This window comes from Oryctolagus cuniculus, chromosome 15 (assembly GCF_051225735.1).
Source record: "Oryctolagus cuniculus isolate XC-2025 breed Fujian yellow rabbit chromosome 15, ASM5122573v1, whole genome shotgun sequence".
NCBI classification, from domain to species: domain Eukaryota; kingdom Metazoa; phylum Chordata; class Mammalia; order Lagomorpha; family Leporidae; genus Oryctolagus; species Oryctolagus cuniculus.
Genome location: NC_142881.1, coordinates 26,570,926 through 26,587,384, shown reverse-complemented (window position 1 = coordinate 26,587,384; position 16,459 = coordinate 26,570,926). Strand labels below are relative to the sequence as shown.

Below are 16,459 nucleotides of genomic sequence, written 5' to 3'. Positions count from 1 at the left end.
GCTCCTGGCTTCGGATCGGTGCAGCACCGGCCGTAGCAGCCCTTTGGAGAGTGAACCAACAGAAGGAAGACCTTTCTCTCTGTCTCTCTCACTGTCTATAACTCTGATTCTCAAATTAAAAAAAATTTATTTAAAAATCCACTGGAATACAAAGCAGACTGGCAGTTGCTGGAGCTAAAGAGAGGGGCTGTGGGGAGTGGCCACTGAATGGATATGGGGTCTTATTTTGGAGTGACGGAATAAAGGTGGAGGCTGCACAACACTGTGAATGTATTAAATATTAGTGACATTCATTTTAAAGTATTGATTTTATGTTGCATAAACTTCACTTCAACTTAGAAAATCCATTGGTAGGGAAATTACGGAATTATCAGAAAAAGATGAATATAATCCTGGATGTGCACTGCGCCTTCTGCTCCAGCTGAGACCACTGCATGAAGCCACCCTGGGATCCTGTCAAAATGAATCTCATTAGGACAACACAAGCCCATGTATTAACAAGAGTTTGGGTTTCAAAACAGAGCCTGGAGAAAAGGCCAGAAATCTCCCTGAACATGAGAGAGAAAAAACTGGCAATGTTCCTTACTTATGAGCACCCATCACTGGTTTCCAGCATCAATATTATTTTGATATTGTCAGATAGTTCTAAAGTCCTGAAAAAAAAAATCTACATTCTAACAATACATTTTTCCCTTTTAGAACCAAATAAATTGGTGCACTTGAAAATAAAGTTATTTACAATGGAAATAACGGACAGGGAGCTTCAAAGACCCATAAAACAGGGCTCATGTGAAATATTACTTTTCTTTCATAGGAAACACAATAGTGGTTTTGTAGTCTTTTCAAATGTGATGTACATGTTAGAATGATGTCATCATGCATTTTGCTGTTTAAGTGTCTCACATAGATACGCCATTTGCAAATGGGGCAAGTGTTCCTGAATCCAGCCAAACAAAGGACTGTTTTTATTACAATACCATGCCCTGCTGCACCCCTTAAAGGATAATGGGAATAATTACTATACAGATCAAAGGGCTTCTCTCTTCCTCTATTGATCTCCTAGAAGATGATTTGATTGTCCCCATGTTTTATGCTGATAGCTCCCAAGCTTATTAGGTGGGGGTGGGGAGCAACCAAGATCTATAAATCCTTTCTTACAACCTCTCTGAAACACATCCACATCTGTGTGCGCACTTGCAAGCACATACACAGCAGGATTATAGCAAAACAGTGAGTCGCACTGCAGATATTTAAAGATTTATGTTTCTGCAGTGCCTCAGTGATTCTCAGTGAAACAAAAATGAAGGAAGTGCAAGCTTCAAGGAAAAATGAAGATCGATCATGGACAGGTCTCAGGGCTCACTTCCTCAACTGGCTAATCACTGTGGATCACCAGATGGCTACTCTTTCCCCTGATGAGGCCAGTGGTCTCTGCTTTGTGTATGAGACATTTCCATTTAGCCCTATCACATGCTGTTAGGCATTACCAATGCTTAACAGAGTGAGCCGAAACCATTTGTGTAAGGGCTGGAGTTCTGGAATACAGAATACAGTCAGAAGTAGCGGGTTCCAACAATTGTTGATTATCAAACAAGGTAAAAGGGCACCTTTCCTTAGAAGTGCTTGCTTATTCTAACAAATCTGTCAAGCCACAAGTATGAACAGAGAGGGGTGATGTCTCTCTCCCAAGATTTCCTGGCATAAGGATTCACACGACATACACAATTCCCAATGTCATTTAGGGGTTAACAGTCTCTTCTCCTAAGCAAGATTTTATTTCCACAAAAGAAACTCTGACAACTGGAACTGTTCATCGAACAGCCTAATCTGAAGCAGAAGCAGAGGAGCCAAGAGTAAACTTAGGGTGAAAGCAGAAGCCAGGTCCAAATTCAGAGCCAAAGATGTAATCACCACACTGTATCCGCACCGTTTCCCCGGTTATTAATAGAAGCAGGCAAAGCAAGAAGGAATATTAAGAAAGAAGACATGGAAAAACAGGTGATTCAACATCAGTCTTGCAATATTAATTGACCCCCTTATTCATTAGAAAGGAATTCAGCAAAGTAATCTGAGAAGTAACTATGTAAAGCCCATATTTGAACTTTTTTTTTTAAGACTTTATTTATTTATTTGAAAGGCAGAGTTACAAAGAGGCAGAAGCAGAGGCAGAGAGAGGTCTTCCATCTGCTGGCTCACCCCCCAGATAGCTGCAATGGCCAGAGCTGCACCGATCTGAAGCCAAGAGCCAGGAGATTATTCTGGGTCTCCCATGTATGTACAGGGACCCAAGGACTTGGGCCATCTTCTACTGCTTTCCCAAGTCATAGCAGAAAGTTGGATTGGAAGTGGAGCAGCTGGGACTCAAACCGGCACCCAGATGCTGACACTGCAGGTGGCGGCTTTACTTACTAGGCCACAGTACCTGCCCCCATACTTGAATTTGATTAACAAAGCCAGGTACTGTGTGGAGTGCTTGTTGTATTCATTTATTTCTCATGACAACCCTCTGAATTAGGCACCATGGGCCCTTTTTTTGCAGACAAAGGAAACCCCACTTCAGAGAAGTTACGTAACACGTCTGGGATCACATAATTTGCAAGCAGCAAAAATGAGACTCAGAGCTACATGTCTGGATCCACAATTCACATCCTCACTCATCTTGGAATACTGCCTGTGTGTGTGTGTGTGTTTTTGGGGGGGCGGAATATGTTCCTGGCAATCTTTTTCTTCATCTTCTAACTTAAAATGTTATTCAAGCACTATTTCTCTTGGGAAATCTTTTCTCAGAAACACTAATACAGGTGCCAGCATTGTGGTGTAGTGGGTAAAGCTGCCACCTGTGACACTGGCATCCTATATGGGCACTGGTCTATGTCCCGGGTGATCCACTTCAGATCCAGCTCCCTGCTAATGGGCTGGAAAAAGCAGTGGAAGATGGGACAAATGCTTGGGATCCTGCCACCCACATAGGAGATCTGGATGAATCGCCTGGCTCCTGGATTTGGCCTGGCCCAGCATTAGCTGTCGCAACCATCTGGGGAGTAAACCAGTGGATAGAAGGTCTCTCTTTCTCTGTATCTCCGTAACTCTTTCCAATAAATAAATAAATCGGCCAGCGCCATGGCTCACTTGGCTAATCCTCCGCCTGCGGCACTGGCACCCCAGGTTCTAGTCCCAGTTGGGGTGCCGGATTCTGCGCCTGCTTGGGAGACCCAGAAGAAGCTCCTGGCTTCAGATCAGTGCAGCTCCAGCTGTTGCGGCCAGTTGGGGAGTGAACCATCAGATGGAAGACTTCTCTCTCTCTCTAACTCTTTCAAATAAATAAATAAATCTTTAAAAAAATTAAGAGCCGGTGCCGTGGTTCAATAGGCTAATCCTCCACCTTGCGGTGCTGGCACACCGGGTTCTAGTCCCGGTCGGGGCGCCGGATTCTGTCCCAGTTGCCCCTCTTCCAGGCCAGCTCTCTGCTATGGCCCGGGAGTACAGTGGGGGATGGCCCAAGTCCTTGGGCCCTGCACCCGCATGGGAGACCAGGAGAAGCACCTGGCTCCTGCCTTCGGATCAGCTTGATGCGCCGGCCACGGCGGCCATTGGGGGGTGAACCAATGGCAAAGGAAGACCTTTCTCTCTGTCTCTCTCTCTCACTGTCCACTCTGTCAAAAAAAAAAAAAAAAAATTAATAGAAAAAACTCTCCTCATTTCAATGAAATGAAATATAATTAAAAACCCAGGTAGGCCGGCGCCGCGGCTCACTAGGCTAACCCTCCGCCTAGCGGCACCGGCACACCGGGTTCTAGTCCCGGTCAGGGCGCCGGATTCTGTCCCGGTTGCCCCTCTTCCAGGCCAGCTCTCTGCTGTGGCCAGGGAGTGCAGTGGAGGATGGCCCAAGTGCTTGGGCCCTGCACCCCATGGGAGACCAGGAAAAGCACCTGGCTCCTGGCTCCTGCCATCGGATCAGCGCGGTGCGCCGGCCGCAGTGCGCTGGCCGCGGCGGCCATTGGAGGGTGAACCAACGGCAAAGGAAGACCTTTCTCTCTGTCTGTCTCTCTCACTGTCCACTCTGCCTGTCAAAAAAATAAAATAAAATAAAAAAATAAATAAAAACCAGGTAATACCACAGATATCATGAGAACAAAAGCAAAATGCAGTAATATTCACTCTGCCCAAGTGGATTCTGGACAGGCTGTCAGATCAATGTGGCATTTCATTTGTGAAGATTACTAATGTCTAGAGGTAATAATTCAGATTTCACCGGTCCATTTTTGAAGAGGCCAACAATCAAACTCATGCACACAAAAACATATTGGAAAAGGGAGAAAAATGAGGACCTATTCTTAAATCATGGTCTAATCCAGAGGCAAACATTCAGAATCAGCACCTACTTGCCTTCAAAAAACTGGTAGAAAATTGGAAGTAAAAAAGTTTATTTTTGGGCCAGCGCCACCATAGCTCAATAGGCTAATCCTCCGCCTGCGGCGCCAGCACACCAGGTTCTAGTCCCGGTCAGGGTGCTGGATTCTGTCCCGGTTGCTCCTCTTCCAGTCCAGCTCTCTGCTGTGGCCCGGGAAGGCAGTGGAGGATGGCCCAAGTACTTGGGCCCTGCACCTGCATGGGAGACCAGGAGAAGCACCTGGCTCCTGGCTTCGGATCAGCGCGGTGCGCCGGCTGTAAGCAGCCATTGGGGGGTGAACCAACGGAAAAAAGGAAGACCTTTCTCTCTGTCTCTCACTGTCCACTCTGCCTGTCAAAAAAAAAAAAAAAAAAAAAAAAGTTTATTTTTGGTACAAAAAATTTTTAAAACTATGCATTGCAGGTTTTCATAATATGTAATTTTAGTTTATTGATTTCAAAACATTTCAAAGGCAGAAACAGAAATACAAACAGAGCACCATCTGTTGGTTCACTTCCCAAATACCCGCAACATCCAGGCTTGGGTCTGGGTTAGGCTGAAGCCCAGAGCCTGAAACTTCCACATGGATGGCAGGAGTCCATGTAGTTGGACCATCACCTGCTACCTCCCAGGGTGTACATTAGCAGGAATCTGGTATTCAAAGTGGAGCCAGGACGTGAACCCAGACACTCCAACAGGGCATGCAGACATCCCAAGTAGCATCTTAACAGCTGCACCAAATGCCTACCCCGATAACATGTTACTTTTCACGAATTTTCTGAAGACTTACTATACGCATGGGATTCAAAATATTCATGCATCAAAATCAACTTCTCTTTTTGTTCCATTTCCCATGAGCTTTTTGAAGTCCACTGGTATAGCACTAGAGTTAGCAGCCATTTAAAGGAAATTTTTTTAAAGGAAAAAAAAACTACTAAAATTGTTAACAGTTAAGTCACACATGTATCTGATAAGCAACTATGACCTGGTGACACTATGAAAACATTCATATACAAGTAACTAATGATAAACATTAGGCAGGCTAAATAAGATAAATAGGCAAAGCATTACTTTGAGGAATTCTCAGCCAAATTATTGTAGGAGATGGGGAGGACTATGTGCAGTCTGTCAGCTTGGAGCCCCGAGAAGGAATCCTGAGACAAGATAAGCATCTGGGGGCTGGTGCTGTAGCGCAGTGGGTTAACACCCTGGCCTGAAGCGTTGGCATCCCATATGGGCACCAGTTCGAGTCCCAGCTGCTCCACTTCCAATCCAGCTCTCTGCTATGGCCTGGGAAAGCAGTAGAAGATGGCCCAAGTGCTTGGGACCCTGCACCCACATGGGATACCTGGAAGAAGCTCCTGGCTCCTGGCTTCGGATGGGTGCAGCTCTAGCCGTTGCGGCCAACCGGGGAGTGAACCATCAGATGGAAGACCTCTCTCTCTCTGCCTCCCCTCTCTCTGTGTAACTCTGACTTTCAAATAGATCTTTAAAAAAAGATAAGCATCTGATTCACAGGAGGGGACAGCAACTCACTGGAAACACAGAGGAAGCTCAGGGAAGCCCCAAGGTCAGAGGAAACTGTTAAAGGACCCATAACAGACAGAAAACAGCATTTAAAGGAGAAACGTGTTAAGTGCATTCTGCCCAGCTACCACAGCCACCCCTTTGGGCAGAAACAAGGCAAGCAAAAACAAAGGGACCTGCCAGTTGTTCCAATCTACCACAGCTCTGTAGCCACTGAAGCCAGCCTCTAGGATCTGTACTTCACACACTCTGATTTAGAAGTATCTGTGCAGGGGCCAGTGCTGTGGCATAGTGGGTTAAGATGCCACCTGCACTGTTGGCATCCTGTATGGGAAAGTCCCAGCTGCTCCATTTCCGATCCAGCTCCCTGCTAATGCATCTGGGAAAGAAGAGGATGGCCCAAGTGACTGGACCTCTGCAGCTACATGAAAGACCCAGATGACACTAGTGGCTCCTAGCTCCTGGTTTCAGATCAGCCCAGCTCCAGCCATCGCAACCACCTGGGGAGTGAACCAGCAGATGGAAGATCTCTGACTCTCCCTCTCTCTTTCTGCAACTCTGCCTTTCAAATAGATAAATTGTTTGAGTGTTTAGTTTTGCTTCTGCTTATGTTCTAGGACACTTTCACCTTATCTTAGCTAACTAAACAGATCCTGTTGTTGGTGATCAGCATCCCATGAGCACCAGCTGCTCCACTTCCAATCTAGATCCCTACTAATGCATCTGGGAAAGCATCAGCAAGTACTTGGGCCCCTGTACCCACATAGGAGACCCAGATGGAGTTCCAGGCTCCTGGTTTTGGCCTGGCCAGCCCTGGCCATTGCAGTCATTTGGGGAAAGAACCAGCAGATGCAACGTATCTCTGTCTCTCCCTCTCTAACTCTTTCAAATACACACATACATATATAATCTTTTAAAAAAAAATCAAAACATGAAATTGATTATGACTGCATAGCCCTGGGCCATGTGTATTAATGTGATTCCTGGGCAGGATCTAGGGTCTGAGTAACCGTTCAATTATATGGATGTTGCATTCCTACTTGACTGACACACCAAAATCCTGGACACTAAGGCTTAGGTGGGTTTCCCTAGCTGGCCACACTTCATACATGTCACCCTTAACTGTTGGGAGAAGTGAGCACTGACCACACAACTCCACTGGAGACGATAACCAGAAGCAAACGTCTGATTGTCCTAGACTGTGTTCTGCAGGCCTATCCCCTTTACTGATTTAATCTGTATCCCTTCACTGTAATGAACAGTAACCAAGAGTGTAACAGCTTTCCTGGGTCTGTGAGTCTGTCTAGTGAACCAATGAACCTAACAGTGTTCTTAAGGATCTCAACATAGATGTTAACATGGGATATAAATAAAAATATTAAGTAATTTGGGCAAGAAACATTTAACAAGTAATGAATTTTACAGTTGCAGTCAAATAATAGCACCTAGGACAATCACTGAAGGGAAAGATGTTTACTAAGTATCTACTTGGTGACAGCTTAACTTTGATTTGGACACCTTGTATCTTTAAGAGTTTTGGTTATCTGCTGAAAATCCACTGTAAACACTAGTATTTCAAAATAGGTTAAAATAAATTTTTATTAAATGTTAGAAGAGATTTATACACAATTCACAAACTCCTTACAAAATAATTGCCAATCCTTGTCTGATTTTGTTATACTTTCTGTACAGTTTTGGAAATTTTTCTGTGAAACAGGGTCTAGAAAATCTTTCTTTTAGAAACCTAATTTTAGGCAACATGTTTAAAACTGAAGTCTCTGAATGAAACTGAGCTTTCAAATACCCATATTAAGTATCCCAGTGACAACAATGGGTAAATGAATATTAAATTGACTTCCTGAGGAAACAATAAGTATTCTGTGACCTTCCCAAATTCACCTAAAATTTATTACATTCAGAAACAGTATCATTATAAAGTAACAACAACCAAACCATGTACTCAAATAAAATGAATGTTCATCAAATTAACACTCAAATAATAAAAATGTTGTCATAAAGAAGCCCCTCTTGTTTTAAGAAATGTAAAAGGAGCCTTCATATACCGAACGCTATGGCATGTGCCACAAACCCTAAAGTAGAGAGTTTCTCCACCAGGTATAACCACAATTTATCCATTTTAGAATTGAGTAACATTTCTTTAATAGAGTTGCTGGTATCAAAAAAAAAGATACACATTCAAAATATAATGGCAACATTTAAAAATGGCCAACAGTTTTGGTCTTTTACATCCTGTAGTTTAACAAGGACTGGCTCTGAACCTTCTGCCAAAAAGTTCACTTGTTTTCCAAGAGGATGACTGCCCAACGGGTACTGTCCCAGAGAGCAGAATCCCAACCACCAGCTTCAAAGGGATATGGCTCCAAAAAGAAGAAAACAGTAACCAATCTACCTCAAAAACAAGAGATCAAAAGGAATTTGAAAATTCAATGTTTTGAAATTTTCCCCTGAGCTATGGATGCTTCTTAGGTATAACCCTAGTAAAACAGGTGCATTCCATCATTCCAACTGTGCTTAGAAATGCCGTGACTTTTTGGGTTGAACACAGTACGTAAGTTATATCTTGAACAGCACACAGTGGTGACAATTACACATTTCGTGGAAATCTTTGGTGAGATGCAGTCCTGCAGAAGCCTTTTCACTTTGTCTCTCTCCTCATTAATATGTCTAGAATCTTCAAGTTATTTTCAGAGGAGAAACCACAAGACCATAATGAAGGACAAGCAGACCATCCTGAAAAAGAAGGGAAAAAAAGAAACTAACTGACAGCTCTTTGAAAATGTTATATAAATGATCAAGTCAAAGCCCACACTGTGGCATAGCTGGTAACCAGAGGTGCTGGCATCCCATATGGATGCTGGTTCGAATCCCAGATACTCCACTTCCAATTCAGCTCCCTGATAATGTGCCTTGGGGAAGCAGTGGAAGACAGCCCAAGTGCTTGGGCCCCTACACCCACATGGGAGACTTAGGAGAAGCCCTCGGCTTCTGGCTTCAGACCAGCTCAGCTCTGACAGTTGCAGCCACTGGGGAGTGAACAAGCGGATGAATGACCTGTCTCTCCTTCTCTCTCTGCCTTTCAAATAAATAAATCTTTAAAAGAAATGAGGGTAGGTGCTGTGGCATCGTGGGTTACACTGTTGCCTTCAGTACCAGCATCCCACTGGGGTGTCAGTTCGATTCCCAGCTACTCCACTTCCGATCCAGCTCCCTGATAGTGTGCCTGGGAAAGCAGTGGAAGATGGCTCAAGTGCCTGGGCCCCTGCCCCTCAATGTGGGAGACATGGAGGAAACTCCTGGCTCCTGGTTTCAGCCTAGCTCAGCACCAGCTGTTGTGGCCATGTGGGGAATGAACCAGCAGATCCAAGTTCATTCTCTGTCTCTCCCTTTCTCTCGATAACTCTGCCAAGAAAGAAAGAAAGAACGAAAGAAAGAACGAAAAAGAAAGAAAGAAAGAAAAGGAACATTCATAAATAAATACATCTCATTACTATTGTTAAGTGATACAACTTTGAAGTTATTGGCCTAAAATATAAGAAGTCTTCATGGAAAATAAGTATTATGAAAAACCTATGCATGAATTTTAAAACTTTTTTGCAAAATAAACCATTTCCAGTTCCATAAACTTTCAGAAGTCCACTCATATTTCATATGTACGTCCTCCTTAAAGACTGTCCTAGGACAGATGTTGCATTTTCAAGCCTTTTTATTTGCTTTTTGTAGGTTTCTGGCTCCTAATTCTCTGTGCTATTGCCAAGGCTGCATTGAACAAGTAATCCACCTTTATGAGGCCACTATTTCTAATTTCCTATGGACTGGAAAGCTCATGAAAAAGGAAGACTCACTGGAAAATGTGCCCTGGACCTGCTCTGAGTAACACAGAGGAGGAGGCTGGGACATATGCCCCACACAGTCAGTCCTGCCCGGCTACTACTCCCTGTCTTTCTCTGCTTTGCTAAGCTTTTCCATGGCTCCACTTCTTCACTCCTCAAGTACTACTCAAGTCACTTCAATCTGGCTTCTGTTCTTGGCAACGCCAACAAAAACGCACCAGAATTCTAAAAAAGGGCTCGCAAATTCAAATGCCCACAAAAGCCAGCAAAGTAACATGAATGAATACCTAAGCTGGGTAACTATTCAACAGGAATGTTGAAGAACAAAGGTTAACCAGAAAGCAGATGTCTAAAGGAATTTAAACTCAAAATACTGAACACGTAGATTAAGATAAATTAAGCATAACCCAATACCACAGTCAGCCCATTGGATGATCAGATCAGTTCTAGATTAATTAACCTGATCAAAGTAAATGAATTCATACCGTAACTCAAACAGAAAGACCCTGTTAAAATTATCACATACATACAAATTCCATTTTTCATAATTTAACTTTTTATATACTTATGTTTCTGAAATGAAAAGTATCATTTTTCAAAATACATTAATATGCAAAGATATGATAGCTTACAAGCTGTTTCAAGATCTCAAAATTATTTCATTGCATGTATAAAATTTTTATGCGAATGAGACTACTTATAATTCAGCTTTACATCTAAAAATCTGCTACATACTTTAATTTTGAATATATAAACATTTTTATTTCTATTTAGATGTCTTTATTCACAGTCTTACTTTCAATTATCTCCTGTAGCTTGGATATAGTTCATTCCCCTAACGTTCACATGCTACGGGCAAGAATTTAGCACAGCAATTAAGACAGAAGTTTACATCTCCCTTATGATGTACCCCATATGAAGAGATATAATAGGCCTTAAAGCCCTTCTGTCAGTTTCTGTTGGCCTCTCAACTGGAAAACTTAGTTGCGGTTTAGACAGCAGCTTTCTTAGGTCCTCTAATGATGACTCTCCTTCATTCTAGATCCTGTCTAGCCCACCTGGGCCTCATTCCTTTGTAATCATAGCCTCCAATCTTATATCAATGGCTCCATTCCAGACCGGTGTGTATTGATGGTTCTCCCTCCCCCACACTTAACATTGTATGATTATTCAGAATTTTTCTACAGACAAACCCCTCTACCCACGGGAGATGAATAGCCTTTCTCCCAGTCTTGACTGGGATTAGCTTCGCAGCCTCTCTCTCCTCAGTAGTGATCTCAGGTACAGCTTTGCGTCACGTTATCTCGACCAACCGAGTCCAAAACAACTCCGATAGTTACAAGAGGAGGTCACTAGGTCCATCAGGACCTCAGCTGCTGCCATCTGAGGTCTCCAAAGCCACACCACCTCACTAACAGGCATGGTACTACAGGCAGAGGAGTCTTAACTGTGTTATTATGTTAACCAATCAGGCCAGGCAAAACCACATCCATCAGTCTTCACTAGAGTCCAGAGATACCCCCCACCCCATTTCCTCTTCTCTATGAAATCCTCCCATTACTTGGTTAATGCCACTATTAGGATCACTAGTTGCTATTCTCAGCCTGTCTTTTATACTACCATGTCAGTTTTAAGTGCTTACAGGAGGTGATAACAGAATGAACCAAAGCCTTCACAAACTAGGTGGTCAACCAAATGCTGCTACAGGGATGTAATCAGCTCCCAACTAGAGAACAGCAGCTTGAGACACCACAACATGTCAGCAGGAAGTAGCTCTAAAGAAATCATTGTCCCTCCATCCCTCTTGGACTTTTGAGGCTGATGTAATCCCATACAACACTTACTTTATATAAAAAACAAAAGGGGGGAATGTTAGTAAAATGGTGCCGTCTAATCTGTGGTGCCATCTATGCCCCTGACGCCATCTTAGGCTCTGGCCCATCGCCACCTTGCACAGTAAGCTTCAGTCCTAAGCCTGATGGCCAAACCACAAGTGTCAGCTCCATCCCCACCCTAATGGGATCCGCTGCTCCTACTTCCCTGCACGCCCCCCCCACCCCCGCCAAAGGTATAACAGGACCTGCTTCCCGCACACAAGCTCCATCTCTCCTGATCTCTCTCTCTCTTACTCTCTCCCCCTGGCCCATCGGGCTTCCCCCAACCCAACAATAAACTTTCCAATTAAAAAAAAAAAAAAAAAAAGTAAAGCTCACAGGTCTGATCTGTATGAAAAGGAAATATTGAGTTCTTTTTTTCTTTTTACAAACGGGGTGAACTTCTACATGTGTACAACACGTATAATCATAACCCAGATCAAGACACAGAGTATTTCTGGCACCTAAAAGACTCCCTCATGCCTGTGTGCAGTCAAGATGCTCCTCAAAACATTAACTACTGTTTCTCACATTTAAGTTCATAGATTAGTATTGCCTATTTATGAACTTTATAAAGTGCACTCAAACAGTATATAGATTCTTATTCTTCAAGGTAGTTTTATCCTATAAAAGTACTGTGACACTGAATTAATGAATACTAAACTTCTGCTCCTAGAGGAGATACAGGAATAGGTTCCTAAAAGGCCTCTGGTCATTTTCATTAACTGATCAATAAACAAATTTGTTTTATGTGTACTCTGTTGAAAAACATTTAACGTGTACTGTTGATTAATTAATACTGATCATAGCCAACAGCACCATTACTCCTGCCTGAATGAAGCTTATCTAATGCAAACTTTCCAAGGAATATCACAGCCTTCTTGTAATAGACTTCAACACTCTACTGGGGGCAATTTCAACAGCAAAATACAAAAATGTGCAAAGCAAGGCACTAAATACATCATGAAAGGTTGAGAGCTCAAACAAGGCAGAGTTGCCTTGTTCAACCTCAGCTAGGAATATATCAAGCAACTAGTTTTGACTGCTCTGTGCATTTTTGGGAATAGCCAGGAAGAGGCTATTAGCATTAATTCTGGAGGTACAACCAAAATCCATGCATTTCATTATATCAGTTAAAAACATATCAATTTGCTTAGGTTAAGAATTCATCAAATTGACCAGGAGGAAGCTCCTGGCTCCTGGATTCGGATTGGCACAGCGTGCCAGCCGCAATGCGCCGACTGTAGTGGCCACTTGGGGGGGTGAACCAACGGAAAAAGGAAGACCTTTCTCTGTCTCTCTCTCCTCTCTCTCTCACTAACTCTGTCTGACAAAAAAAAAAAAAAAAAAAAAAAAAAAAATCATCAAATCTTTGTTATTATTTATAAGCTCCTCAGATGCATACAGTTTGTAAAACAATTAGCACCCCAGGCTCAGGGATACATTTGTTTTTAAAGATTCATTTATTTCGTTTGAAAGGCAGAGTTAGACAGAAACTGAAATACAGAAAAAACTATCTTCCATCTGCTGAATCACTCCTCAAATGGCTGCAATGGCCAGGCTGGGCCAGGCTAAAGACAGCAGTCTGGAAGGACCCAGTTCTCCTACGTGGGTGGCAGGGACACAACTACTTGGACCATCTTCCTCCGCTTTCCCAGGGAGCTAGAGTCAAAGTACAGCAGCTGGGACTCAAACTGGTCCTCTCGTGAGATGCTGGCGTGGAAGGTGGTGGCTTAACCCACTGTACCACAACACTGGTCTAAATATCCTACTTTTCTCTTCATTAAAACTGTAGGTTCTATCTTGCTTTTTATTATCCTGACTGGGAGATTTTTACATTTCATTCCTACTCATATAGCAAGTCAAATAAAGCATCAAAATAGCTATCTTATCTTCTTAATTACTGAGCAAGAAATGGTATGTGAACCTGTAAAGCCTATTGAGTATCTACAACTTTTCCTTAAATAAGTGTCCCTCTGGGGCAGGCATTTGGTCTACTGGTTAAGGCACTTAAGGCATGCCTGCCATCACACTGGAGTGCCTGGGTTCAACTCCTGGCTGTACTCCTGATTCCAGCTTTCTGACAGTGCAGACCATAAGAGGCAGCAGTGATTGCCCAAGTGACTGGGTTCCTGTCATGCACATGAGAGACCCAAGTGGAGTTCCTGACTCCCAGCTTTGGCCCTCAGGCCAGTGCAAGCATTTGGGGAGTGAACCAATGGATGAGAACTCTCTGTCTCACTGCTTCTCAAAAGACAAAGAAGCATTCCTCTGGATATATAATCAGGTAGTACTACATTAAGATGCACTGCATATACGATGGCGGTTTCCTAAGATTATTACATATCCTAGTTGTGCAGTAGGCTAAACCATCCAGGTTTGTGTAAGTATACTCAATGAAGATCACACAATGATGAAGTAACCTGACACTGCATTTCTCAGATAGTATCTGTGATTAAACAATGTATGATTGTACTGGCCTATTATCCTTCAAACCTCTACTGGAGTACTGGACAGAGTAAAAAGAACAAGGCCTCTAGAATCAAACTGCCTAGGAACTGAGCCCTGGCTCACCTCTAACTCAATGCAGGAAGTTACATGTCCTTTCTGTATCTCAGTCCCCTAATCTTTAAAGAGGAGGATGAAAGAATACCTACCCCACAGTATAATTCAGAGAAATACATGAGCTACTCCAAATAAGCCACTCAGAATACCTATGCACAATAAGCATTTAATATATATTAGTTGTAATTATTATTTACAGTCCAGATACTTTTTAAAAAATTGTGGGAAATTTATGAAAACTTTATTGGCAACACAAAACTTTTTTTTTCATGAAGTACATTGTGTGTTAGGCAGAGACGTGATAATGTCTGGGCCCTACCTGCATTGCTGCATCACCTATTGCACGTCGGATTTCCCTTAGGGTCTGATACCGTTCCAGCAGGTGATCGCCACAGATGATATCTACCTGTGGGCAAATAAGAGGATATGACATGGCTCTCCTCCTGCTTCAAAATACCATCTGAAGAGATGGGGGGGATCAACCTAACTGTTTCCAGATTCTATTTTGCTACTTCACTTTTAGACTATTTTTCAAGAAAGGTTTCAAAAACTTCCACAAAAGGAAACAAGGCAGGGACCAGTGCTGCGGCATAGCAGGTGAGGTCACTGCCTACAGTGCCGGCATCCCATGTGGGTGCCAGTTCAAGTCCTGGCTGCTCCACTTCCAATCCGGCTCTCTGCTGTGGCATGGGAGGGCATTAGAGGAAGGCCCAGTCCTTGGGCCCCTGCACCTGCACGGGAGACCCTGAAGAAGCTTGTGGCTCAGATCAGCGCAGCTCCGGCGGCTGCAGGCAGCTGGTGTGCAAACCAGCAGATGGAAGACCCCCCTCTCCTTCCTCCATCCCTCTCTCTACCTCTGCTCTCTGCCTTTCAAATAAATAAATAAACCTTAAAAAAAAAAGGAAATAAAGTAAAATATAGAGATTGTCAGAAATTGGTAGATAACAGCACAGTACAAATGATATTCAAAATAATTTCCCTAAATCTGTTAAAAAAATTCCATGACAAAATGATTTAAAAGACAATTTTGGGGCCGGCGTTGCGGCTCAATAGGCTAATCCTCCACCTGCGGCGCCGGCACCCCAGGTTCTAGCCCCGGTTGCCCCTCTTCCAGGCCAGCTCTCTGCTGTGGCCCGGGAAGGCAGTGGAGGATGGCCCAAGTCCTTGGGCCCTGCACCCGCATGGGAGACCAGGAGAAGCACCTGGCTCCTGGCTTCGGATCAGCGTGGTACGCCGGCCACAGCACGCCGGCCATTGGAGGGTGAACCAACGGTAAAAAGGAAGACCTTTCTCTCTGTCTCTCTCTCTCCCACTGTCCACTCTGCCTGTCAAAAGAAAAAAAAAAAAAAAAAAAGACAATTTTGGGGTGGGTGCTTGGCCTGGTGGTTAAGAAACTAGTTAAGGGGCTAGAGTTGTGGTGTAGCAGGAAAAGCCAACGCCTGTGACCCAGCATCCCATACGGGCACCCATTCAATTCTCAGCTGCTCCACTTCCTATCTAGCTCCCCCTTATGACCTGGGAAAAGCAGATGGCTGGAGTGCTTGGGCCACAGCCAGTCACATGGGAGACCTGGAAAAAGCTCCTGACTTCAGCCAGGCCCAGCCCCGGCTGTTGCAGCCATCTGCAGAATGAACCAGTGGATGGACGATCTCTCTCTCTCTCTCTCTCAAACAAATAAAGAAATCTTAAAAAAAAAAAAAAAAAAAAAAAAAAAAGACACCAGCTAGGATAACCACATTTTTTTCTGGACAGAAAGCCTGGGTTCAAGTCCTGGTTCTGCTCCTGATCCTAGTTTCCTGCTAATACACACTGCTAGGGGCAGCATAGGGTTTACAGCTAGGAGCTGGGAAATCAATGCAGGTCTGCCATGTGAGTTGCAGGATCCCAATATTTGAACTATCATCACTGCCTTCCATTGTCTGCTTTGGTGAGAAGTTGGAGTTGGGAACCACAACCTAGCATTGAACCCAGGCACTCCGATCAGGACACATGCAACTTAATCACAAGGCTAAAGAGCCTATCTTGGGGCCAGTGCTGTGGCACAGCAAGTAAAGCTGCTGCCTGCAGTGCCAGCATCCCATATGGGCGCCAGTTCGAGTCCCAGCTGCTCTACTTCTGATGCAGCTCTCTGCTATGGCCTGGGAAAGCAGTAGAAGATGGCCCAAGTCCTTGGGCCCCTGCACCCGTGTGGGAGACCTGGAAGAAGCTCCTGGCTCCTGGCTTCAGATCAGCTCAGCTCCAGCCATTGCGGC

General features: G+C 43.9%; 1 protein-coding gene across 7 annotated transcripts in view; it reads right to left on the bottom strand.

Annotated features, from left to right (window-relative positions):
• The window catches only part of PCGF6 (polycomb group ring finger 6), a 62,067-nt gene that overhangs the window by 13,425 nt on the left and 32,183 nt on the right, over positions 1–16,459 (bottom strand). For 3 of the 7 annotated variants that reach the window (XR_016221954.1, XR_016221956.1, XM_008270439.5), the window contains 2 exons: positions 14,527–14,613; positions 7,499–8,668 (listed from right to left, as the gene is read on the bottom strand). Coding sequence is in view for 3 of the 7 variants with exons in the window: in XM_008270439.5 (XP_008268661.2) it covers positions 8,612–8,668; positions 14,527–14,613 (144 nt within the window). In the remaining 4 variants the exon portion in view is untranslated. Of the gene's footprint in view, positions 1–7,498; positions 8,669–14,526; positions 14,614–16,459 lie in introns of those variants that run through there. The other 4 variants (XR_016221955.1, XM_089314390.1, XM_089314391.1 and 1 more) reach the window with 2 other exon arrangements.